This window comes from Balaenoptera borealis, assembly GCF_965194805.1.
Source record: "Balaenoptera borealis genome assembly, chromosome: 5".
NCBI lineage: Eukaryota > Metazoa > Chordata > Mammalia > Artiodactyla > Balaenopteridae > Balaenoptera > Balaenoptera borealis.
This window is the reverse complement of record NC_138862.1, coordinates 145276255-145304019: the sequence shown is the minus strand read 5'-3', so window position 1 is coordinate 145304019 and position 27765 is coordinate 145276255. Positions and strand designations below refer to the sequence as shown.

Sequence of the window (27765 nt, the reverse complement as noted above, 5' to 3'; positions counted from 1 at the left end):
CAAAAAAACAGCTATGAGAGATGAAGAGGAACGATGAGAATGCCCCCCAAAACAAATGTGAGCCTTTGGATCCGGTCGTGTAATCCAGTTACATGTGGTGATTTTTTAGCTTATGTCAGGTGGGAGCTGGGTTTTCTGTCCCTTGCGTCCAAAGGGTTCTGATACATACTCGTGAAGTGACATGACCTCTGGCCCCAGAGGAAGGCAAACCTTGCTAATCTTGGTGCTGCAAAGGAAAGCAGAGGTGGCAGACCTGAACTGTAAGCTTGGCTCTGTCCTTAGCCAGTTGCGGATTTGCTGCGAAAAGCGTTTCATCTTTCTGCATCCTGGTATACTCGTGTGTCAAAGGAGAGAGGTGAGTGGAAATCAATCTCTAAGATCCGTTTTCAGCTCCACCATCCTGTGAGTCTCTGTTATTCCTGGGTTTGTTTCAGTGGTGGGTACTGTGGTATAACTGATTAGTGACTCTCCTATGTTCCTGCTTCCTTCTGTTTCAACTTTTAAAATTTTCTATTAGACTCTCAGTCACTATACTCCAAGTGTATATTTCTTCCCCTTCGGTTTCCTTCTGAAGAAAATATATTTATTTTTGTTCACTTGGGCATAATGATCCCATTTTCTTCCCATTTCTATATTTTTAAATCTAATTAAGGTGATAAGTCCCTTGAGGGTTGAAACTAGAGTTCTCCTGTGGGTGTAAACATTATTTTTCTAAATTGGCAACCAAGCTTCCAGTTTTTACGGAGAAGCAGGATATGGGTTTTAAGTAATGTAAGCAGGAAATGGGTCTCCAGCCCACGCAAAATAAATGCAAAAGTACTGATTTACCCTGGGTCCACATCTGGCTTACTCATTTATAATTTTAGCCTGAACTGAAATTCTCCCACAGAACTGCAGTGTAATATCCACATCTACAGAATATCAGACCAAAAATGGGGAGTTAGGGGCTCATCCTGTGAGCCTCGCTTACGCATATAAATAATCTGCCTATTTCAGGGCAATATCATGCTTTTCTCATTAGTGCTAGGGTTTGGGGCCTGAGCTAAGTAAAGATTAGCTTCAAAGCTTCACGTTCATGGATTTTTTTAAAAAGGTTTTTAAAATAACATTTATTTCTTAAAAGTTAACCTGTGCATAATAGGAAACCAAAAAACACAAGAAGCAAAAAACAAAGCCATCCGTAATCCAGAGCAGTTTACCATCTGATGTGTCCTTCTAGGTCTCGTTTCTGTATTTACACAACTAAGCATCCATTTTTATGGAATTAAGATCATACAGTTCGGTATCATGCTTTTTCACACACCGTGAATATTTACCATTTCAAAGTCCCAAAGCTATGAGTACTTTGATAACCGAGAATGTACTACACCAACTCAGTCTGGAAGGAAAAAGTCATTCAGTCGCTCTAAAGTTTGGAGGGGATCAAAGGAACTGGCTGAGATGCGGGCAACAGGACCACCTGGAGGAGGGGACCCTCCCAGGAGGGACGGCGTACCCAGGATGCATCCCTGTCTGGTGGCCCCATGCTTGCTCATCGGGACCTTGATTATGAATAAGACCCCAGCCTCAACTGCCTTCATGAGTCCTTGGCGGAGAGAAAAGCAAACCATCCGGAGGCAGAGGTTCCAGGGATGCCAGTCAGGGCCCGAGTTCTGTCTGTCTTTCCACTCTTCCATCCACAGAGCCTGCTCTGTCCTATAGCTGAGCTCCCTTGGGGCTGGAGAACACTTGCATCTCCTTGTTCACATGCGTCAGAAGGCAGGACACTTCTGCCCCAATATTCGAAGCATGAGTCTTTTGTTTTAGTAATTTTATTTTGATACAATTTCAGATTTGCTCAAAAGTTGCAAGAATAGTACAAGGAACTCCTTCACTGTGTACCCCTTCACTCAGATTCATAAGTCTTAATATCCTGCCACATTTTCTTCCTCTCTTTCATTCTCTCTCTCTCTCTCTCCACACACACACACACACACACACACACACACACACACACACACACACACACAGCCCTGTTGGACCATGGGGAGTTAGTGGCATATATCAAGAATAAGAACGTTCTCTTATGCAACAATAGCACAATGGTCAAAGTCAGGACATGCAAAGTTGATTCAATGTGATATTCTAATTGACAACCTATACTCGAATTTCAGTAACTGTCCCAATAATGCCCTTCATAGGTAGCTTTCCTCCACTGCAGGACCATGCCTTGTACTTAGCTGTCATGTCTCAGCCTGTCTGTCTTTCATAATCTTGGCAATTCTGAATTTTAGTTTAGTTTTGTTTTTTTAATTGGGTTATTTCCTTTCTCATCATTGAATTTTCAGAGGTTTTCCATATTCTACATGTAAGTCCTTAGCAGATATGTGATTTGTGAATATTTTCTCCTCGTCTGTGGCTTGGCTTGTCATTAATTTCACAGTGTCATTTGAACAGCAGACATTTTCTGATTTTGATGAAGTCTGATTTACCATTTTTTTCCTTTTATGGGTCATGAGCGTGAGTCTTGAACTCATTCTCACTGGACCAGCCTAGGTTACATGCTCGCCATGAACCAATGACTGTGGCTGGGACAGGTTATACTGATTGGCTTGAGGCAAATGAATGGATCCAACCCTGATGTCTTCCCTGAGGAGTAGAAACCCAAGACGTAGAAAAGCCTATGTAAACCCCGGGCAGAGCTCGGAAAGGGGAGGGGCAGGAAAGACACTGGGCAGGCCACCGAGAAACATCCCAAGTCAGAGCTCCCAGCAGAGCTACTGTAGGCCAGCTACGCACTCTCGGGGCAGCCCCGCCCGGCTCCAGGGGCCTCGCTCCCATGGCCACACGTCCCAGCTCCAAAATCCAAGAGCTTCTGACCCACATAAAGCCTTCAAACCCCACTGTCGGATTGTGGCTTTTCGTCCCACTCCCATAGGGGTCAGTGGGTGTGGCTTAGCATCTCCAGGGCCCCTCAGAGCCCCTCGCCCAGTGCCCCACTCAGATCCTCAAGTGTCGGGACGCAGCGGGGGGCAGGTGGGCAGCGATTCCACTGAGCGCCCAACCAGGCACACATTCCTGCGTCTTCCTCACACCTGCCTGAGCCTGGCCACGCGCCTGGCACGTTCTTGTTCCCTTCGTGATCTTTTGGTGCTGTATGTACTCTGCCTGTATATGTACTCTGCATGTATAATTCAAAGCCCCACAAGCAGATGATTATGGACCACTCATTTTTAATCTATTCAAATGTTCTCTTCTAAATTAAGTGTATAATTGTTTGGAGGGGTGGGGCTGAATCGAGTTTGGAAAAATGCCAACGTGCCAAGTTTCTAAATGTTTCTTCGACAGCAAAAGTTTTACACTCCCTCCCCTCTGAAAAAGGATACATTATTACCACGGTTGATGGACCCTCTGAAAAAGGGTACATTATCACCACATGCCTCTCGCCACGTTTTATTCTCATCAACACAGGCAACTGTTGAGATGGGGAAACAGAGTCTCCATGTGGCTCTAGGACCAGTTACCAGTGGCTCAGAGACACAGAGCTGGTTAGTAACCGCTCTGGAATACAAGCCTGCTGTCCACGACACCCAGCTCCTGCCTTTTCACCAACTGCCACTCAGATTGTATCAGAAAATCCCCACAGTTATTCTATTTCCATGTCATCTCTGTTGACACCTACCCTTGGCAAACTATCATTTGTGTCATGTCTGAATTCCACACGTTGATGTCCTCCACGACTTGGATTTTGGAGGCTGAGCAATCATATTTATAGATAAGGCAAAGAGGAAAAAATTTTTTTGAGACTCCACTTACATTCTTTGGACATTCCCACTTCAAAGCACTTCTGGAGTCGACAGTACTGGCATCGATTCCTGGTGACTTTATTAATAACACAGTTCTTATCTCGGTGACAAGTGTAAATCATGTTCTTCTGAATACTTCTGCGGAAAAACCCCTGCAAGCAACCAAGAAGATGAGAAAATTAAGCAAAACTACTGAGCTTCGTGAGAAATCAAAGCCAACCTTATCAATGCATTGACTGCTCGTTCTGAGTAATGAAGTGAGGGCAGCAGAAAAGTTAACTTATTTAAGCCTTAAAATCCTTGTGAAATATGAATAGTCAGTACTCTCCCTTTGCTGCAAGCCAGAAAGCCCCTTTGAATCAAAACTGGACTTGACCGTTATTATCTTGCTAAAAGAAAATGAATACCAAGCGAGTTCACTTGGAAAACATAATGCAGAGCTGGGTTCACTCCAAACACGCTTAACTTCCTAAGTGGCTCCCTTGCTGGCCAGAATGATATCAGGTGAATCCACTGTCACGAAAGCCAATAGAAGAAGCATTCCACTTGCAGAAGAAATTATATGCTTCGTGAAAGAATTAGGTCTTTCCAATGGAGTCTTCTCCAAATGCTTTTACATATTTAGCTCTCGTGATAATATTCAGAACACGATTTAATTTGCGAAGTGTTTAGAAAAATATTATCCAAGATTGGAAACGAGGCAGAAAAATGATTGTCTGCTCATTTAATGGCATGTGAGAGCTGTGATGTCCAGTACGGTAGCTACTAATCACGTGTGGCTATTTAAATCAGAATTAATGAAAACTAAATAAAATTAGTATGATAATCTCCAGGTCCATCCATGTTGCTGCAAATGGCATTATTTCGTTCTTTTTAAAGGCTAATATTGCACTTTATGTATGTACCGTATCGTCTTTATCCATTCACCTGTGGATGGACGTTTAAGTTGCTTCCATGTCTTGGCTACTGTAAACAGTGCTGCAGTGAACACTGGGGTGCACGTATCCTTTCAAACCATGTTTTTCTCCAGATACACGCCCAGGAGTGGGACTGCTGGATCATATGGCAGCTCTATTTTTAGTGTTTTTTTTTTTTAAGGCACCTCCATACTGTTCTCCATAGTGGCTGCACCAATTTACATTCCCACCAACAGTGTAGGAGGGTTCCCTTTTCTCCACACCCTCTGCAGCATTTACTATTGGTAGATTTTTTGATGATGGCCATTCTGACCCATGTGAGGTGATACCTCATTGTAGTTTGATTTGCATTTCTCTAATAACTAGTGATGTTGAGCATCTTTTCATGCGCCTCTTTGGCCATCTGTATGTCTTCTTTGGAGAAGTGTCTATGTAGGTCTTCTGCCCACTTTTTGATTGGGTTGTTTGTTTGTGGTTTTTTTGTGGGTTTTTTTGGATATCGACCTTCATGAGCTGCTTGTAAATTCTGGAGATTAATCCCTTCAAGTGCTCAACAGCCACACATGTGCAGGGGCTACCACACTGGGCAGCACATGTACAGAATATTTCCATCATTGCAGGAAGTTCCCTCGGGCAATGCATACGCCGCAATGACTGACAAACTTAACCGAGTCATCTAACGGTCTCGGGAAATGTAACTTCCTTTGACTTACTGTTTATTATTGACTGGACCTTGACACTGTAAAGACTGTAGAAGACTGGTAACTTATAAATCATATGTGCCTAATATAGGTGCAAAGATTCCTGCCTGGTTGAAATATAACCAAAGATTATTGTTTTATTGCCTTGTAGGACATTAAGCAGTTGGGTCTAACTTTGCCACCTTATTCCAGCATTCTTTTTTCCAATCACCCTATCTGTCTGTCTGCCTCCCTCCCTCCCTACCTATTTTTTTCATATCCTTCTTTGAACCAGCTTTGTCATCTGACTGTTTCCCTCATTAATGAGTGAAATAAGTCTTCAACATGTGCTTACTGCATATTTGAATAAGTATTGGTTTTTAACTTTTGGAAAGTTATATTTTGACCGAAGAAGCAATTTATCCTGATTTTTTTGGAAACACTGATGAAACAAATCAGACTTCAGGCTCCACGAGCACAGGGTCTCCCCCCAGCTTCTCCTCTCTGCTTACCCATCTCCCCACACAGCTTTGCAGAGAACGGAAAATTAAGTGGTGCTTGTTAACACACAGACGAATGAAGAGTGAGTGACGGGTAAACCTGCTGTCTTTTCTAATCGCCCAACAAAAACCTCTACGCTGCTAGGAGTATTACAAGCAAGGAGTTTTACCTTATCAATTGTGATGTGACTTTTCCCTCCATTAGTAACAATTCTCTTGAGTGTGGGAGGCACACCATCCACTGCCTTGAACAGCAAACAAGATTTGCCATCTGAGTTCAACTTTCCCTGTAGTACATTAACACCCCAGGAGCCAGAACTAAAGACCTTCAAAGCTAAAGCACATTAGCAAAGAAAGCTCACATAACACACATTGTTTAGGATATTTACGTGGGCACCCTAGGATTTTGACATCTAAAAAAACATATTTTTACTGGCATGCTTCGACTGTAAACGCCTGGAAATCTTGTTTAAGGTTGCAACTCCTCTCACATCCCAGACACACACATTTTCCAAGAAAACGTAGTTTATTTTTGTACCTCTGGAGCTACAGATATGCTCAGAATCTAAAATAACAGGTTATAAACACTCTGAAGCTCTAAGAGAATCTGTGCACTGTGGTCACCTCAAACATATTTTTTCCTGCAAAGAATACCTACAGGACACTCTTGGCTGCCAGACGTACAAACTCAATTGACAGAAACTTCACTGCTCTCCCGTGAAGTAACACTGACACATGGAAGATCCGGTCTTTTTGCAGGTGTGAAGCAAGTGAGGTATGGACCAATGTGACCTCCTCCACTTATTACAAACTGAATAAGCAGTTCAGCAAATTCTTAGCGAGTGAGCACAAAGGAGCAGAAACCAATCTCCTGACACCCAGATGAAAGAAGAAGAGAGAATTAAGAACTTTATATGTCACTAATTATGCAGTCAGCGTGGTTCAGGAACAATGACAGCAGAAACTAAATAGGACTTCTTGGTTTTCCAAATCAGAGTTTGGGCTGGATTTCAGAAGGTCTAAGTTTCAGTAAGTCATTTCCACCAGGGTAGAATACTTGCTGACTAAAATGTATGCTATGAGGTATTTTTATTCATGGGCTGGGTAAACAGAAATGCCCTCTGAGGCCAAAGAGAGGTTTGCATTGTCCAAACCCCCCTCCTCCGCAGTAGCTACTGTGAACCGTTCTGTAAACCTCATTTCCACTGCTTGGAGGACCTCGTGCGTGCGTGCGTACGGCACCATAGCCCGTGTCACCAAAATTTTATCTACTTAATGTTTTCTTTAGGTTGATTCTTCTTTATTTTTTATTTAAAGATTTGTTTTGATGTGGACCATTTTTTAAAAGTCTTTATTGAATTTGTTACGATATTGCTTCAGTTTTATGTTTTGGCTTTTTGGCCCCGAGGCATGCGGGATCCTAGCTCCCCGACCAGGGATCGAACCCGCACCCCCTACAATGGAAGGTGAAGTCCCAACCACTGGACCGCCAGGGAAGTCCCTCTTCTTTTATTTATTTTTTTATTTTATTATTATTTTTTTAATGCTATTTCTTTTTTTTATTAATTTATTTATTTTTGGCTGTGTTGGGTCTTCGTTTCTGTGCGAGGGCTTTCTCTAGTTGTGGCAAGCGGGGGCCACTCTTCATCGCGGTGCGCGGGCCTCTCACTGTCGCGGCCTCTCTTGTTGCGGAGCACAGGCTCCAGACGTGCAGGCTCAGTAGTTGTGACTCACGGGCCTAGTTACTCCGCGGCATGTGGGATCTTCCCAGACCAGGGCTCGAACCCGTGTCCCCTGCATTAGCAGGCAGATTCTCAACCACTGCGCCACCAGGGAAGCCCTCTTCTTTTATTTTTAACATTATTTAAAATGGAAACCTTTAACCTCTGGCTCAATTTGAATACCAGCACCAACTGTCAATATGAGAAGGTATTCATAAAATAAATAAAATGAAGTCGAACAAAACAATAACCAGATGTGATTTCACTCTCGCTGGATCCTGGTTCTGCTAAACCTCACTCCTGGCTGAAAGGGAAAGGAGCAAGACTTAGGTACAGATCAGCACTGACTTGAGGCTTCTCCTGAGGAATTCAGAGAAAATAAACATGTTTCTCACTATGTGATTCAATGAGGTTTAAAGCCATGAATCTGTCCCACCTAAAATTGGGAGCCTCATAATTTGGGAATCAAAACTGTATCCCAAAGTTGTTATATGTAATGAGCTTTAGAAGTACTGAGTTCAAACAGAAAACAGACTCACAGACTTTGAAAATAAACTTCTGGTTACCAAAGGGGAAAGAGGGGAGGGAGGGATAAATTGGGAGTTTGGGATTAACATACACACACTACTGTATATAAAATAGATAAACAACAAGGACCTACTGTATAGCACAGGGAACTCTACTCAATATTCCATAATAACCTACATGGGAACAGAATCTGAAAAAGAATGGATATATGTATATGTATAACTGAATCACTGTGCTGTACACCTGAAACTAACTCCAATATAAAATAAAAATTAAGTTAAAAAAATTTTGTAAGTGGGAAAAAAAAAAGGTTTCCATCAAAGCAAAGTACCGAGTGCAAGTGTGATAGTTCTTGCAGCTAGGAGATGGGTAGAGTCACATCTGCAGGAGGAAAGACTGAAAAGCTGAGCAAGTACACATGAAGGATTTGGTCCTCTTTGGAGGAGCAGCCCCACGGGAGAGAGGGGGCAGGAGGGTGTGGTGGGAGAGTCCTGGCAGGGAAGGAGAGGGGTGGGCTTGGAGAGTCACAGCCTCGGGGCTAGGCGCACTCACGCACTACCTCCTGAGGGCGGGGCTGGAGGCTTACTGCCAAGACCCTTCCCAGCTGTACCTTTCTGGGACTCCAAGTGTGTCCTCGCACCAGGGAGTGACAAGTTGGGATGGCTTGAGGGTGAGGATGAGGGGGCTTCTGTGGGCAAAGAAAATGGCCAAGGAGGAGGTCTGAAGACAAAGGAAGGAGAGACCGTCCACCTGTAGGGGTAACAACTGCGATTTCTTCAGACTCACAGACACAGAGATCGGGCTGGTGGTTGCCAAGGGGGAGGGGGTTGGGGGAGGGATGGAGTGGGAGGCTGGGGTTAGCAGATGGAAGCTATTATGTATGGATTGGATAAACAACAAGGTCCTACTGTAGAGCACCGGAGCTATATTCAATATCCTGGGATAAACCATCATGGAAAGGAATATGAAAAAGAATGTATATATGTGTATAACTGAGTCACTTTGCTGTACAGCAGAAATTAACACACAACATTGTAAATCAACTCTACTTCAATAAAAAAATTGAAAGAAACAAAAACAACTGCGATTTGTTGGGACTAGCCTGGGGCTTAAAAGACACCAACAAGAGGGCTTTCAGACGGTATCACCTTTATCTTGGAATGGAGACCTCACCGCACCTCTGTGGGGACCTGGGGCAGGTGTCTGTGACCAGATGGAGGCTGGAGTGTTGTCAATCCTGGCTCATGGTTGCTGGTCATCAAGAAGTCTGAGGGCCCGGTTTTCTGACACCAAGTCTAGGGTTGCTGGTGCCACGAGTTTCCTCTTTCACTTTCCAGAAACATCCTTTTTTCCCAGTAAACACAGAAAACTTCTATCAGGTCTTGAAGATGTTATGTCACCTCACCCAGGAAGCCTTCTCTGACTGATCCAAGCACACAGGAATGCTTCCTCTTCTAGATAACCTTGGGCTTTTGCTTTTCCTTCTACATCACACCTATCTGAGTATGATATTTAAAATATTAATCAACAGTACCATCTACTTCGGAGGTTACATGGCCATCGTGGGGGAAGTCCAGTCTGTGGCCAGCAGGCACAGCCTCAGGAGTCCCGTGGGCTTCAGAGATTTCCACCACTGGGTGTCACAGAAGCACCACCAAGTGTGACATCTTTCTTGTTGGGATTCCAGCCTCCCCGACAGGGGACAAGGAGGGGCATGGGGGCCGGCTGCATAGAACTAGGGTGGACAAGATGGGGACTCCACGGTGACTTCATGCGTCTTCCCTGGACTCGCCACAGTGGACTTGGGTGGAAGAAGACAAAGACTGAAGGCGATGGTTAGTCAACAACTGGTAGGAACATAGTTCAATATTTCAGCACCTACTACAAATGGATTGGTACAAATCAACTGCATATCCCCAGGACCGGGACAGAACCTGACACATGGCAGATATCCAACAAACAGCTGTCGATTGAACGAATGAACAATGGGCATCCTCAGCTATGAACAGAGCCAGAGTGATAGTCCTGTCCTCAATGATAATGTATTCCCTGAGGATGATATTATCTGTACTTAGGGAAGGAAGCATCCAGATTTCCCTGAGGTTAGTAGAAGACCCACTGATTTGAGTTGTAATCAGGTCAGTCAATCAGGACTTCTGTTGGTTAGCCATGATTTGTGTTGGTTAATCTGTTAATTAACTTTTGTTGGTTAACTGCTAACTTGGTGAAACCTGCCTTCTGCTGTCTAATCATGGCTCCTGCAGCTTATGCGTGACTTTTATTGTTTGAGATCGCCAAAGCAAGTGACACAATTAATGCTCTAATTACCTAGATCAGGAAGCTAGACCTGGGGCTTCCCTGGTGGCGCAGTGGTTGGGAATCTGCCTGCTAATGCAGGGGACACGGGTTCGAGCCCTGGTCTGGGAAGATCCCACGTGCCGCAGAGCAACTGGGTCCGTGAGCCACAACTACTGAGCCTGCGCGTCTGGAGCCTGTGCTCTGCAACAAGAGAGGCCGCGATAGTGAGAGGCCCGCGCACCGCGATGAAGAGTGGCTCCCGCTTGCCGCAACTAGAGAAAGCCCTCGCACAGAAACGAAGACCCAACACAGCCAAAAATAAATATTAAAAAAAAAAAAAAAGAAGCTAGACCTGCATCACAAACTGGGTCAAGTGTTTTCTAACCACGGGTTTTTCAACCTTTCTTACCTCATAGGCTCTTCTACTCTTGCTATCAAAGAACTGGCGTCCAACCAAAAAGAAAAAAAAATACTCACTTGGTGGAGAAGTCTACATAGGCTTTAGAGCCATTTGCAAGCCATTTGCTTCGCATCACGGCAATAACCATGGAATGCCCACATCCTGCTCAGAACTCTTTTGTCTCCCCTTGGGGATATGAGGTGCCATTGTTCTAACTAACGTACTATCTACGGGACAGAAACAATCCTCAATCAGAAGGAACGGTATCTGTCTCTGTAAACCTAAATATCCTCCTATACGTAACTACTTACCATTCGTAATTCCCTTGATGGACTGGTCAGATGTCCCAAATCTAAACAGGACACGGAGAAAAGTGACTCATCTCACTCCTTCTTCATATTTTGATATGACATTAAGTTGGGCCTCCTTCTCTCCTCTCATACTCTCAAATCATTGCTCCAATTCTCATCATTTTTTCTCCCATTCATGGGCCCTGTTTCACCTTCTAGTTTTCAGATATCATCACATATAATATCTTTCACCCTCTCCCAAAGGGGGTGATTTTTTGGTTGGTTCAGATAGTGGGCTAGTGGTTAAGAATTAGGCTTTAAAATATGTTTGTGAGGGGGCTTCCCTGGTGGCGCAGTGGTTGAGAATCTGCCTGCCAATGCAGGGGACACGGGTTCGAGCCCTGATCCAGGAGGATCCCACGTGCCGCGGAGCGACTAGGCCCGTGAGCCATAACCACTGAGCCTGCACGTCTGGAGCCTGTGCTCCGCAACAAGAGAGGCCGCGATAGTGAGAGGCCCGCGCACCGCGATGAAGAGTGGCCCCCGCTTGCCGCAACTGGAGAAAGCCCTCGCACAGAAACGAAGACCCAACACAGCCATAAATAAATAAATTAATTAATTAATTAGTTTTAAAAAAATATGTTTGTGAAAAATAATTGCCTGGGGACTTCCCTGGCGGCCCAGTGGTTAAGACTCTGTGCTTCCACTGCAGCGGGCACAGGTCTGATCCCTGGTCAGGGAACCAAGATCCTTCAAGTCGCACGGAAAAAAAAAAAAAAAAAAAAAAAAAAATTGCCTGTAGTTTGTCTATTATGTATAATTATAAATAATATCTTGCCTTACAGAAATGGAGTGGGGCTGAGATTTTTTTAAATTAATTTTTATTGGAGTATAGTTGATTTACAATGTTGTGTTAGTTTCAGGTGTACAGCAAAGTGAATCAGTTATACATATACATATATCCACTCTTTTTTAGATTCTTTTCCCATATAGGTTATTACAGAGTATTGAGTAGAGTTCCCTGTGCTATACAGTAGGTCCTTATTAGTTATCTATTCTATATATAGTAGTGTGTATATGTCAATCCCAGTCTCCCAATTTATCTCTCCCACCCCTTTCCCCACTGGTAACCATAAGTTTGTTTTCTATATCTGTGACTCTATTTCTGTTTTGTAAATAAGTTCATTTGTATCCTTTTTTTAGATTCCACATATAAGTGATATCATATGATATTTGTCTTTCTCTGTCTGACTTACTTCACTTAGTATGATAATCTCTAGGTCCATCCAAGTGGCTACAAATGGCATTATTTCGTTCTTTTTTATGGCTGAGTACTATTCCACTGTATATATGTACCGCATTTTCTTTGTCCATTCATCTGTCAATGGACATTTTGGTTGCTTCCATGTCTTGGCTATTGTAAATAGTGCTGCTATGAACATAGGGGTGCATGTCTCTTTTTGAATTATGGTTTTCTCTGGATATATGCCCAGGAGTGGGATTGCTGGATCATATGGTAGCTCTATTTTTAGTTTTTTAAGGAACCTTCATACTGTTCTCCTTAGTGGCTGTACCAACTTACACCCACCCACAGTGTAGGAGGGTTCCCTAATTGGTAAGGTAGGAATACACTGTTTCGGGCTCTGATTTTGCCCCCTAGGTGATATTTACATCATACTGTATGCTGCTGGCACCTACTGAACAGACGCTGGAGATGGTGTTAGATATCCTACAATGCAGAGCAATTCCCCTGCTGTAGACTGAATGTATCCCCCGAAATTCCTACATTGAAGCCTATTGCCCAATGTGATGATATGAGGAGGTGGGGCCTTTGGGAAGCACTTGGGCTATGAGGGTGGAGCCCTTATAAAAGAGACCCCAGAGAGCTAGCTTGGCCCTTTCTCCCCCCATGTGAAGGTAAAGGGAAAAGACAGATGTCCAGGAAGTAGGCCCTCACAAAACTCTGAATCTGCCAAGTGCCTTGATGTTGGACTTCACAGCCTCCTGAACTGTGAGAAATAAATGTCTGTTGCTTATTAAAAAAAAAAAAAAAAAAAAAGAATTAGGCTGTAGCTCGGGTACACGTGGATTTAAACACTGACTTGGCCGCTTAACTATGTGATATTGAGCAAGTTACACTAAGGCCTCAGTTGCCTCATCCATAAAATGGGGATAATAAAGTACCTACTTCATAGGATCGCTCAGTGCACCCAATCAGGGAACACATATAAAGTGTCAGCGCAATGACCAGCACATAGCAAGGGCCCCATGAATGGCAGCTTTAGTTACTGGCAAAACCTCTTTCCAAAGCTTTCTTCTGGACAATTTCCAATACACATTTTGTGTTTAAAATAAAGATTCCCAACTAGGACAGAACACTGTTCTGAATCTCTGAACAACATGGGTTATTGTGGGCAGACAGCCTTATGATTCCAAAGACTCATTCATATATTGATCCATTCACTCAATGCCAATTAACTGGGGTGGGCTCTCCCGGGGCATACAAAGATGGATAAGGCCTGGTCCTGCCCCTCCTCAATCTACCAGGAGCATTAAGTGAACCCAGCAGTGTGGAAGCAGCAAGTGAAAAAGGGCCCATTATAGTGCCTGGCACACAGTAGGCACACGGCAGTTATTTACTGAGTAAAGGCCGTAGGTATTCAAAGGAGTCAGAAAGGAGTCAACACTTGATCCCAGCTCTAACGAAGGGGTAGGATTTGAACAGCAAGACAACCAACAAGGACCTACTGTATAGCACAGGGAACTCTACTCAATACTCTGTAATAACCTATATGAGAAAAGAATCTGAAAAAGAATGGATAGATGTAGATGTATAACTGAATCACTTTGCTGTACATCTGAAACACAACATTGTAAATCAATTATACTCCAATAAAATTAAAAAAAAAATTTCCCCCAAGGAGCATTATGGGTGAGCAGAGGCTGGGGTTAGGAAGGACAGGGAAGGGCCAGTGGTCCAGGCCGGTAGAGTCGTGAGTGATGGATGTGTGTGTGAGACACAGCTGGGACAGCGGCTGACATGCAGACGGGGGAAGATCAAGAAGGCCACGCCAGGCGCTTGCTGGGAAAGTACTCGCTCTTCTGTGCAGGAGAGGACTAGGGTCGGAGGTATACTCTGCCCAGATGGTTCAGGAAGCTGTGCATCACTGATTTCATCATGCATTAATTGCATGCATACTGAAGCAGACAGTGAACTCTGGGTATCAACACAGATCCCTAAGACCCAGAGCCTGCCCTCAGGCCTGAGCAGGAATGGAGCCCAAGAACCCTTGTTTTCTGAAATGACAGTGCAATTGGCTGACTCGTGTGTAATTCCAAAGTTGCTTCTGAGAATTCACACCATGGTGTTTTGGATGGAAGTTGCTTTGCTGCCTTAAGAGCCATTTACATCAGGCTGAACAAGTTCAGAAACCATCAAGATCCTTTGAAGAAAGGCACTAAGTAAAAACGTTTTTCCTTTTTAAAAAAAGGCAACTTGGCCCTTTATTTGTCATAAAAAGCATCGGGTCAGGAGAAATTCACCCCAAAACTAGTGTGGGAAGCACATCTGTTTGCACTGGGCTTTTGCAGAGCTAACTTCTATCCCACGCAAAGTTCAAAAGGGTAATTTCTCCTTCCTGAGTGAGAGAAGAGAGAGAAAAGTGAGGAGTGTTACTTAGTCGTTTTTCCTCGATCATCAAGAAGACTATATCTCAACCCCATCTCAATCAAAGAGTAATACGCAGGTGGCCACCCCAGGGAGGCATGCCCCGGGCCAGCCAGGCGGGCACGGCGAGGTCCTGGCCAGGCCAGCGCAGAGCTGCAATTCCCATTTCCAGCCAGAAGCAGAGATGGTGCCAGTAGGAGGAGGTGAGTGTGGAATAATCCCATCACAGCAACTTTGGGAAACACGGCTTTCAGACCAGGAAACACGTTGCCTTAAACAAACAAAAAACACCCTCCAGAGTGAGTGGAAGTCTATGCGTGACAATGTCTGAAAAGTTATTAATAGCCAGATTTAGGGGGAGAAAGAGAAAAGTGAAGACCTTTTCACCCCACTGAAAGACAATGGTGAGAGGGAGGGAGAAAGTAAAAAAACAGCCCACTATTTTGATGACAAACAGAGAGTTTCCTCCCCAGCAAGGAGGGTGGGCACGCATGTGACATGGAGAACACTGGACAGTAGAGCTGGGGGGGCCGCTCTGAGACACGAAAGGAAAACAACGTAAGATTCCTACTCCAAACAAGAAAGTCAAGTTGTCCCAAGGGGTAGAGGCTTAGAGTTGTTTATTTTTTGTTAAAAAAAAAAAAAAAAATCCCCGCTAGGGGAAGGTCCCACTTTTGGAAATTTAGTAAAGATGAATGGGTGACAGTGGTGAAGGTGGAGGGCGCCGAGGTCTGATAGCCTCGGCTTCTATAAGGTCCCTTATTCCCCGGCGCCTCTCGCCTGCTCCCTGGGCAAGGGTCCCTTCTGTCCTTCCACCTGACCGGGCATTTCAGCCCTAACTCTCTCCTTTCAACTCCCTGGGACTGGAAATTTCCTGAGCACATTCACTCTTGCCCAGGTTAGAAAGGCGAGCCTTTATTTTGGGAGATGCCTGGAAAGATGGTTCGTCTCTAAAGAAGGCGAAGACTACAGATTTAGCAAAAATATCATCTCTGTGGGAACGAGTCTTTCCAGAAGAGGGTGATTAAGGTCTTTTCCTGGACTTTGTCAGGTGAACCCCTGAGGGCTCAACCCCTGTTAGACCCAGAGGCCAATGCTCTCAATCCTTCTAATCCCCAGTTAATTAAAACTCCCCGGGATTACCAAGGCAAAGGCAGCCCGTGTTCTTAACTGTGAACCTGAACTCACAACACCAGAGATCAAGGTTTAAATCTCCAAAGTCCCCCATGTCCCAGGAAGGGCACGGGGCCACTGCACTCAGTGCACAGTGTTCCTTACTTTAGAGGAACATGATCTGGGGAAGAAATGCCACCAGGTAATATAAACTGGGAACCAACAAGTAAGAAGAGATTAATTGGTACAAATGTCTTTTAATTTAGGTGAAAAACTGGCTTTTTATATTTCCGAAACATGACCTTGGATAAAATAAGGGTTTTTGAAAGTGCCCAGCTATCATACAGCTCTGACGGATTCTTATAACCCCATTCTGATTGCTAGGCAGCTGATCAATCAGGTTTGGGGGCCAATAATGACAAACAAAATTTGGGAGGAGAGAGCTTCACAAGGCAAGTAAACACTACCGGTTAAACTGGCTGTTTTTCAAAAAGTGAAGGGATCTGCTCTGGGCTGGCTTCCCAAGCGTGTGGCCTGGGTGGTCACACAGAGCCTGGTTCTAAAAGGGTACGAGGTTTACTGCCCTGCTGTCGTTGTCTTGAAATTCTGAACCATTGTTGAACAAGAGGTGAGCGTTTTCGTTTTGTACTGGGTCCTGCAAATGAAGCAGCCAGCTCTGGCTCCAGAATACCACCTCCAGCAAAGGCTTCCAACCTTCCTCCTCCGTGAGGACCTGGAAGTCTTAGGTAGCCTCTCTTTTCCTCTGGCTGACCTGAAGGCTAGTTGTAAGATTGCTGGTCAGACAGAATTAAGCAAGTCCACCACCATCACACTTAGTCTCCATCTCCCCAGGATCTCCTTGGGATGTTTTGAGCAATTCGATGGTTCCAGAAAGAGCCAGAAGGGAAAACCATTCGGGATGTATTTGATGTTCTACAGTGGGCTTTACTTCCCACTTGGATAAGGGACTTTGGAGGGCGCTGGGAGGAGTAGGAAGAATACCAAGAACTTTTCCATAATTGGATACAATTTCCTTCCAAATAGCACATATATTTAGGTGCAATCTCAGGAGGGAATCCAGAAGCTCAGCCATATGCGTCCTAGATGTCTCTCACTCCCCCTTGGGAGCCACCAAAATAAAGAGTAAAGTAGAAAGAAGGTGAGGAATATGAGGTCAAACAGTTAATCTGTTACCCAAAGAATTTCTGTATAGCAGGATAAATATCACAAATATAGTATCTTGGGGACCACCTCTCCGCTTCTCAAGAATCTGAGTTGAGACAGGATAGAAAAAGTCTGAAAGAGAGAAATAAAACCTCTAAAATGGACGATTTCACTGGGCTCCACATAGCTTTCTTTAAATCTGGTCTTGAGAATTTACATTAAACCAACCAAAGACATCTGTTTTCTAGATTACTTGGGTCAGTTATTTTGTGCCCTTCGACCATGAAACCCATAGTTACCGATTTATCATCAAGATTACTCTAAATATAACAGGGCAAGAAGCCAATGCATTTTACGTGTTTTAATTCTCAATTCTTTCACTGAGAAAAATGCACCAAAATAGCTCCTCAGCTACAGCCTGGGAGTTAGCAGACCCCAGCTGCTTTGCACATTAATTTCTAAATCTCATCTGGACTCAAATTCAAGATCTTCATCTGTACAGAAGAGGGGGGAAAAGGTAAGCAGAAGGAGACAGAGCCAAAACATGCTCAAATATATTTAAACTCTTTGCAGAGGAGTATGGATTTTTAAAATCTCTTTTAGAAGTCTGGTATGCAACATGTCACCATCGACAAAGCCAGGACTCGCTCCTTCGTGACATGCTGGCTGATGAGAATGTACATCTCACAGCAACTCTGTGTATCAACTAATTCACAGGCCCTTCACAGACGCCAATAATTAGGATGTACTGGTATTGTTCTATGACGCAAAGAGGGACCTAAATTAGAAAAGAAAACAGATGCTGGACGAAAATTTCTTGTACTTTTTCCAAGTTAATTTAATTTTCAAGGCCATTCAGGGATCTTCTACTGGAATTTTTCTCACTTATTTTGTATGTGGTTATGTCCTGAATCTGACATGAAAAGGAAGAAATCATAGAGGACGTGGAAGCAGGAGAAGGGAAGTCGGTCAGGCCTTCGCATGTAAGTCATCAAGAGTCTGATAACTGTTAAAATAACGGGCATTTATTGGCTGTAGGCTTCTGTTTCTCTTCACCACAGACACTGCTCTGATAGAGCAATGATCTCACTAACAGGGTGGGGAGAAAATACTGCTTAAGCTCCAGCTCTCAAAATGGATTCTGTCCTTATATAGAAAAGCCACGGTGACTCTAGGCTGAGGCCTGATACACACCTTATCCCAAATCCACCCTCTCAACTCCGAGGTCATCAATGAAACAGTCTGGAGTCCGCCTGCCCCCCAAAGTTGCCTGTGTCCCTTGTCCAGGCCTCCACACCTAGACCATCCTCTCTCTCCTCCAAGCCTTCACTCACACTGTTCCCTATGACTCAAAAGTCCTTTCCCTACCTTGCCCTTTAGTTCATGATACAGCCCCCGAGAGGGTCAGGCACCTATGAATCCCCTACCATACAGCAGCACACCCTACGGCAACACTCACTCCACGGTACTGCAGTGATGGATCTTCATGTCTTTCTTCCTCAAAACAGGAATCCTTTGCAGGCAGTATCTTAATTATCTTTGTGATGGAGCATAAGCAACTTTTCTAATTAAAAAATAATGTGGTGCACCCAATGTTCATAGCAGATCTATTCACAATAGCCAGGACACGGAAACAACCTAAATGCCCATCGACAGAGGAATGCATAAAGAAGATGTGGCACATATATACAATGGAATATTACTCAGCCATAAAAAAGAATGAAATAATGCCATTTGCAGCAACACGGATGCAACCAGAGATTATCATACTAGGTAAAGTAAGTCAGACAGAGAAAGGCAAAGACCATATGATATCACTTATCTGTGGCATCTAAAATATGACACACAAATGAACTTATCTGTGAAAAAGAAACAGACCCACAGACAGAGAGAACAGACTTGTGGCTGCCAAGGAGAAGGGGAGGTGGAGGAGGGATGCACTGGGAGTTTGGCGTTCGTAGATGCAAACTGTTACGTAAAGGATGGATAAACAACAAGGTCCTACTGTAGAGCACAGGGAACTATACCCAATATCCTGGGATAAACCACAATGGAAAAGAATATAAAAAAGAATGTATATATATATATATATGTATAACTGAGTCACTATGGTGTATGGCAGAAATTAGCACAACATTGTAAATCAACTCTACTTCAATAAAAAAATAACACGGTGCAAGTTATTTTGCTTTTTATGTATCATATGGCGATTCCATGTAGAAGGAAAGGGAGGAAAAGAAAGATCAGCATGGAAACTTAAATTCAATAAATATAACAACCATCAAAATTTTTTAAGCATAAGGAAAAGGAAAAAGGATGTTATATTTTCAACAGTGAAACTCCAGGATCATAAATTCAGACAGCAATCCCAACTTCACGATTTATCCCAACCTCCTTTCCTTCTTATTCCAAATTAGTAAGAAAGCAGCTCATATTTCACCCCCAGCTCCTCTTTCTTGATCTTTAAAATTAAAGTTGCAATATTTTGTCAGCACGGTGCCAAGATCTGAAATTGGGCAGGTCCCCAGTGCAAGAGGTAAAGGTCTCTTAAACGGCATGAACTTGCCTGCAGTCGGCACATTTCGGCTCCCACCCAAGCACCCCGCGTTATAACAGCATGCTTCTGAAGCGGCTGCTCTCGGAGCCCTAACTTGTGTGCGTTCTGTGCCTATTTGATGAGGGGAATTCGGCAAAACACACACGATTCACTTTTTAAGTGTTACTTCTCTGCTTTTCCGTCTCACCCCTGACCTGAGTTGACAAACGGAGGGGCAGGGCAGCCTTCTGACTACACGGGGGAGAAGGGGAAAATCAGTCCCGGTCAGAAAAGAGGTAGCTGCCAATCAGTTCATCTGTTCTCCAGTTTTCAATTAAAGGCAGCTAACGGATGTAGGGGGACACATTTTATTTTTTCCTGACAGAGCCCTTATGTTTAAACTCTTAGCTTCATTTTCCAAAATTGCTGGCTTTAGACTGAAGAAACACACAGCTTGAGTGGAAAGCTGTATGTTCTCCTATGTCCTGTATCAAAATGACATTTTTCTGCTCAGTGGCTACTTCCCGCTTGGCCTCCCAACGCTCTGCTGCCTCGGACGGGCTTGTGGCACGGTCTCCGCCCCAGGGGATGGGTGCTGGGTCCCATGCTCCCCGCCAGCGAGGCGTCCCTGGGAGCTCTGGGGTGCTTCACCCAACTTTGCTCTCTTTGGATGATCATTCGGTGGAATTTCATTTACCCTTCCAATTTTTTCCAGGAGGACAAAGAAGATAACTTGGAAGGGTGTGTTTATTTGGAACTCATCTGAAAGAACTCCAGTCTCTCTTAAGCAGCTGCCTCTATACGGAATTTGGGAATTCTTTTCCTTAGATCAAACAGGACTGAGCATTCCCTTGGCCACGGCTGGCCTTCTTCCCTGGAACACACACGTTTTCAGGATTGCTATTTTTATCCAGAGTTTTCTCAAATGAATAATTAGGAGATGTACACAGGCAGGAGTAGGAAAAAGTGCTAGGCCCCCATAAATCATGACCAACTAACCTGTAACCACCGAAGGACTGAATGACTTTTTGTTAACAGTTTAGCAGTTCTGTTTCTGCGGGACTGCACTGTCGCTAGACTTCAGGGATTTGTGGGGCAGTGGGAGTTACAGCTATGGGAGAAGTCCTTCAGGATTGGACCAGCCACCCCTCAGGGCTGGAAAAGCTGCTGTGAATCACGTGATCCTGGTAATTTGACGTTTAACATGTCTATGGGGGCAAGACGATAAGACATTATATAGTAATTCCTATTTCTTTTTGTTTTATTTTTTAATTTTTTACTTTATTTTTATTTGTTTGGCTGCATTGGGTCTTAGTTGTGGCACGTGGGATCTTTTTGCTGAGGCATGCAGGCTTCTCTAGTTGTGGCACGCAAGCTCCCACGTGGGCTCAGTAGTTGTGGCGTGTGGCTTAGTGCCCCGCGGCATGTGGGATCTTAGTTCCCCGACCAGGGATCAAACCCACATCCCTTGCACTGGAAGGCAGATTCTTAACCACTGGACCACCAGGGAAGTCCACCTATTTGTTTTAATATCACCTGAAGTTTGCTTGGTTCACCCAAAGCTTCGAGAGGCACATTAGGACTGAGCATTACACCTCGGTGGGCATTAGAACAGACCTTGTGAAAACACCAGGCAGCGGCACAAAAGTGGCGCTTTCATCCTGCCAGAAAAACGGAGAGGACTTTTAGGAGCCCCTCAGAAGGAGATTCTGAATTAATCTGTAATTTCAGGTTTCCAAGTGGCTTTTACAAGTTTGCTTACCCGAAGCATTTCAGAGCGTCATCTCTCTTAATTTTTATCCGCACGATGTTCCACAAACATCCTGACCTGAATCATGGCCCCTCATCTTGTTATATTAATGGGGGAAGGATAGAGTGTCCTGCCGCCCTTCCTCATTAGGTGTCCTCATTTACACATTGAGGAAAAAAGTGCTGAACGTGAATTATTTAAAATCTATTGTATCAGTGTGTGTTCTGTAAGCATTCACTACCGGCAAAGCAGACCGATTATTTTTCACTTTTAATTGTGCTGATACCTCATCTGCTCGGTTGAAAGTGGAGAGTGGCAGGTGACACCGTCTCTCACGCCGAGGACCAGAGAAGCAATGAGGTCTATCATTTAAAGCCAAGATAACCCACTTAGTGGACGTACCTTTAACGTGCTGCTAAGGATGGGCAACCTGGAGTAGCTCTTCTCGTCTGTAATGTGTGTCTATTACTGTGTCAGACGTGAATGAGAGCAGGACAGAGCCCGCTTCCTTAAAGAAGCTGTCAGCTGAGGGAACCAGTGACATGTCACCAACCACACGCAGGCAGCCATCGCCTGTGAGTGAGAAGGGGCCCGCCCATTCCCCCAGCTCCTCCACCAAATCTCAGGTGTGACCTGAGATGAGAAGCATCACATGAGATCATCGCTAGGTATGCTTGGAGACCTTGTCCTAACCTGAAGAAAACAGTTAGAGCAACGAAAATATATTTAGATAATAAACTTGCAAATCTGTGACTGGAAACTGATCGAAATAAGATTGCACACAGGACACAAGGATTTATTACTAGACATTCAAAATGAGCCCTAATCCCTCTCCTCCCTTTCGACCCCCAAGACCAACATCAGGAAATGCCCACGGGTACTGGATACGTCGGTATGTGGTCAGAAAGTGTCTCACCGTTATCTGAATTTAACATATCCCTTCCAAACACAGCAACTCAGGAATTCGTTTGGGTAATGACTATAGAATCATTCCGATGTTGTTTATTAAGTCAAAGACTTGTTATAACTCTTGTGTATCCTCAGCACCCCATCCAGCGCCTGACCTGGCTTCCGGGAAACGTTTGCTCATCTGGATGGATGCAGGGTTGCATGGGGGCAAAGACTCAGTTTGCCAGACTGAGACCAGCCGGGACCTGGGACCCTCTGCTGCAGTGCTTGCACCTGGACAAACGTCTCCTTGAGAAACAAAATACAAATAAACCATAAGGGACTAAAAATAGCTGCGTGCATGCGCAGTTGGGGCAAATTATGGACAACAAGATACAAAAAGACCAAAAACCCAACTGCCACTTCTGAAGAGCCGGGAGCAAAAGCAGGGCACTGCGCATGCCCCCTGCACTCAACACCGCCTAAGGGGCGGGCAGACCACCTAAGCCACCCCTCCGGCCCGACCCCTGGACCTGCCCCTATCCTCACCCCATATAAGGAACCAGCTCGACCCCCTCGGGGAGTGAGTAAGGGAACCTGTTGCTTGTTCTCGCTCCCCTCTGCTGCAGCAGGGGCCCCAATAAAGCCTTGCCTGAGTTTCTTGTCTGGCCTCTAGTCAACTTCTATGGATTAAGGAGGCCAAGAACCCTGGTAGGTAACAAAACGACCTCTGCCGGAACAGAGGGATGGCCGAGAGAACAAGCACCAGGAGGAAGGCTATGGGGAGTTCCCACTCTGCCTCTCACTGACTTTGGGACCCGAGCAAACTGTTGAACGACTCTTGCGGTTCCAGTTCACACATTTGAAATCATCTCTACGCGTCTTCCAGAGCCGACGTTTGAGACTTCCAGGAGTCTGAACGAGGAAACACACGTCCGAGAGTCGCCCCCGTATGAGCTCAGGTCCATGGCTTTTGTGGGACGGGTCTGGTTTGGTAAGATACAAAGACATGAAGAGATCCAGCATCTCCCAGACATGGGTCCTTTTCGCACTAAGTCGATATCCAGCAAAAAGATAACTCCCAGAAAGCTAACCAAGTCCACGGCAGGATGCAAAAATGAGCTGCAGCATGTGTGACGCTGGTGAGTTTCGTGTCCACACTGTCAAACAGAACCACTTCGGTGAAAGCCCGAAGTCGGCCCCACACGGTTCATGCCCTCCAAACCCACCGCTCCAATCCGGCGGGAGCTTCAGAATGCGCTCTTGCCTTTCCCATTCCCAGCAGTTATCCCTGGAATCTCGACAGCCCGTCATCACCTCGAGTCAGCGTGCCAGGGGAGCAGAGGCCAGGAATGTTCTACCTCTGCCCCCAAAGGGACCAGGAGAAGGAGGGGCTCCTGCCTTCCTTTCCATCTGGTTTCTCCAATACAAGGGAAAAAAATAAATGGAAATGAAAAGTAGACAATTAAAAAAAAATCACATTTAACCTCCTTTTGCTAATGTCTGTAAGATGATTTTTTGGCCTGGTAGGAGATTCCAGATGGGCCGTATAATGAGTATAATTTAATACGAAAAACCCGAGTTCAAAGGAACACATTTTTCCAAGTCAGAAAGTGGGTTGTCTCCCGTGTAATGCAAAACACCGGGACAAGTCATTGCATTTCTTTTCTTATTGCACGTTCGCCTTTCAACCTAGTATCAGTGCAGCCAGACCCGAAGCCATCAAACTAGAAGCTGTCGCTCTCCGAGATGGGCCGGCACTGGTGCACGCTCGCCGAAGGGCCAGAGACCGCTCACAACGCAATGTGTTTTCCTCCGGCCTCTCAGGATTTATACCATCAATTAAGGGCATAATGAGTGCCCCAAGTTGACCTCCTAGGAGCAAGAATTAATTAAGCACAGTATTTCTTAGTAAAGGATGACATTTCCCCAAACGAGTAATACAAGGGAACCATATTTCCTGATATTACTGTGCTTCCATGTACCATCCTGAATTGTTAACAAAGATAGAATGATCCGGGAACATGGCTTAGTTTATGTTTTTAATTTGGTAATGAAAGAAAACAATCTTTACTTTTATCCTTATTTGGGGGGCAAAGAGAATGTTTTGAGCATATTGCGTATATGTAAAGCACAAAATTATTTACATTAGTAATATAATGTCACTTCTTTTAATTACCAACATCAAGACAAAAGAAGGAAACTGGGGCTCGTATTTAGAATCTCCAGCTTTCAAAAATGAAGAGTTGTGTTTTGAAACTATTTGCTCCCTAAAGGTCTTATGGTTCCATAAATTCTGTAACCGAGTTTTTTTTTTAAAAAAAAGGTTAAGGCTTTATTTTGGAAACTACCCCTTAGATAGTCTAATCCGGGGGCTGGCAGAGTCCTTCCGTAAAGGGCCAGATGTAAACTTTTTAGCCTGTGAACCATATAGTGTCTGCTGCAAAAACTCACGCCAGCCATGGCTGACTGAAAGCAGCACAAACAATTCACAAATGAGCCAGCACGGCTGCGTTCCGAGAAAACTTTATGCATGAACACTGAATCTGAATTTCATATCATTTTCGTGTGTCGTAAAATATTCTTTTACAAGTTTTTTCAAGCTTTTCAAATGCAAAAGCTATTCTTAGCTCTCAGCTGTACCAAAACAGGCAGTGGACCAGATTTAGCCTGTGGCCTGTAGTTTGACAACCTCTGGTCTAAAAGTAACGTCTATTTTTAAGTAATCAGTGAGGTCTGAGAAAATGCAATCTCTGTCTCTCTCTCACACAGACACACACGAATAGAGAGTCACACACAAATCCACCTAATTATCAACACCAGGGTCTCTGAAACCACTGATGTGGTACAGGGAAAATATGGCTTCAAGCATGTGTCTTTAGTGCTATGAAGTAGACGTGAAAAATATCTCAGCCTTGAAGAAACATTACGAGGGTGGTAGGCAAAAGAGACCTCCTTCCTCCCGTCCTTTCTCATAAAGAAAATTCCCACCCTAAATTACAAATCATGCCCTCTACTCCTGGAAGGAGTTAATGGAGCTAGCATGAATCTGGAAATCCCTACAGCCTACTTGACAATTAATGTATTTAACTCTAAAGAGCAGAGGCTTTTTAATTTAGCCCATCAATCACTAACAGAACATTTTGGTTGAAAATATTAGGATTTCCAAATAACTTTATGGCTCTGTAAATTGCCAACATACCATCTGCAATTGAATTAACATTTATAACCAAACTGAAATAATAAATAAAGCAAATTATGCTGCAAATATTCGTGAGTGCCCAATATGCACTTGAGAATGATAATTAGCATTTTATAATCACGCTTCATTTTCTATATCCAACTCCCTGTCACATTAATGATAAAATATTTTAAACTGTGCTCTATCAGCGAATGGCAGTACAATCTCTAGATTAGCCATTAACTAACATGGAGAATGAAAACAGTTTGTGTTGCTGACATGATGCATCCAGAGAAGTTTTACTTGTAATCACATCCTCCAGTCTCCCTGGCCCTTATCTCTGGGTTTGGGTTTTTTTTCCCATGCTGCCGAAACAAGCCTCAGAAAGGCAATGCTTCCTTTGCACCATCCGAACCTCTATGAGAGCTGAAGCCACACTCTTTTGCTAGGAGAAAAGAAAGAAATAGGATTTAAAAATTTATTATGCTCCTCTGATCTAGAAAACCGAGAGGGGTCTAGAGGTCAAGAAGCTTTAAGTCACTCAAATGGAATAACTCTGGTCCTCAAATAATTCTTTCCGAAGTTCTTTCTCATTATGATCTGACATCCTCAGCTGTGGTATGTGCAATTTTTTCCCTAGCTTCAAATAAAAATGAACTTCATTAAATAAATCAGTAAAGAGTGGATATATATGCCTATTTCTTTCCCAACTAGATTTTCCACCAATTAGTAAAATTTCCCCAAAGTTTCCCATTACCTTCCTTCAAAATCACTTCTTTAAAATAACTGTATCCAGATGCTTTCTTGACTCTTTTCTGCCTTGTGCCCCTCCCCCATCTGCACTTGGCGTTTCAGGGTTTTCTCACACGGTTTCTGGCTTTGTGTGTAGCTCCCACACCTCTTTGGTCCAGTGCTGTCCTATCTACCACCGAAGCCACTGGCTGCATGTGGCTACCAAGCACTTGAAATGCGGCTGGTCCAAACTGAGATTGTTCTAAGTGTTAAAGTAACTTCAAGTTTGGGAGACTTAAGTATGAAAAACAATGTAAAGTCTCTCAATGGTTCTTTTGAAATGATAATATTTTGGATACGGAGTTAGAGAGCATATATTCTTGAAATTAACTTGCTTCTTTTCACTTTTTGAAAACGTGGCTACCAGGGCACTTTACATGACACATCTAGCTCGAATTGTGGCTAGGATCATATTCTTATCGGATGGTGCTTGTCTAGTATTGGGTTGGCCAAAATGTTCGTTCAGTTTTTTCCATAAGATGGCTCTAGTACCACTTAGTTGTCTTTAACTTCATTCAAAACAATTTTGTTAGACTGTATGCGACAGCTGTCATATCGGCGTGCATGTTAAAAAAAACTTATCAAAATTGGTGAATTTTTGTGTAGCCATTTTAATATTGAAGATGGAAGAAAAAAGCAAGTTTTTTGGCATATTATGCTTTATTATTTCAAGAAAGGAAAAACGCAACTGAAATGCACAGAAGGATTTATGCAGTGTATGGAAAAGGTGCTGTGACTGATTCAATGTGTCAAAAGTGGTTTGTGAAGTTTCGTGCTGGAGATTTCTTGCTGGACGATGCTCCGTGGTCAGGCAGACCAGTTGAAATCAATAGCGATAAAATCGAGACATTAACTGAGAAGAATCAATGTTATACCACGCGGGAGACAGTCGACATACTCAAAATATCCAAATCAAGAGGTGAAAATCATTTGCACCCGCTTGGTTATGTTAATCGCTTTGATGTTTGGGTTCCACATAAGTTAAGTGAAAAAAATGTTCTTGACCATATTTCCACATGCGATTCTCTACTGAAACATAATGAAAACATTCCGTATTTAAAACAAATTGTGGGGACTTCCCTGGTGGCACAGTGGTTAAGAATCCACCTGCCAATGCAAGGGACATGGGTTTGATCCCTGGTCCGGGAAGATCCCACATGCTGCGGAACAACTAAGCCCATGCGCCACAACTACTGAGCCCGCGTGCCACAACTACTGAAGCCCATGCGCCTAGAGCCCGTGCTCCACAGCAAGAGAAGCCACCACAGTGAGAAGCCTGTGCATCACAACAAAGAGTAGCCCCCGCTTGCTGCAACCAGAGAAAGCCTGCATGCAGCAACGAAGACCCAACGCAGCCAAAAATAAAATTAATTAATTAATTAAAAATAATAATAATAAAACAAATTGTGACGGGCGATGAAAAGTGGATACTGTACAATAATGTGGAAAGGAAGGGATCTTGGGGCAAGTGAAATGAACCACCACCAACCACACCAAAGGCCGCTTCATCCAAAGAAAGTGACGTCGTGTATATGGTGGGAGTGGAAGGGAGTCC

General features: G+C 44.0%; 1 protein-coding gene across 5 annotated transcripts in view; it reads right to left on the bottom strand.

Annotated features, from left to right (window-relative positions):
- RARB (retinoic acid receptor beta) overlaps window positions 1-27765 on the bottom strand; it is a 675515-nt gene that overhangs the window by 99082 nt on the left and 548668 nt on the right. For all 5 annotated transcript variants that reach the window (XM_082392788.1, XM_082392790.1, XM_082392792.1 and 2 more), the window contains one exon: window positions 3796-3937. In XM_082392788.1, the coding sequence (XP_082248914.1) occupies window positions 3796-3937 (142 nt within the window). The remainder of the gene's footprint in view (window positions 1-3795; window positions 3938-27765) is intronic.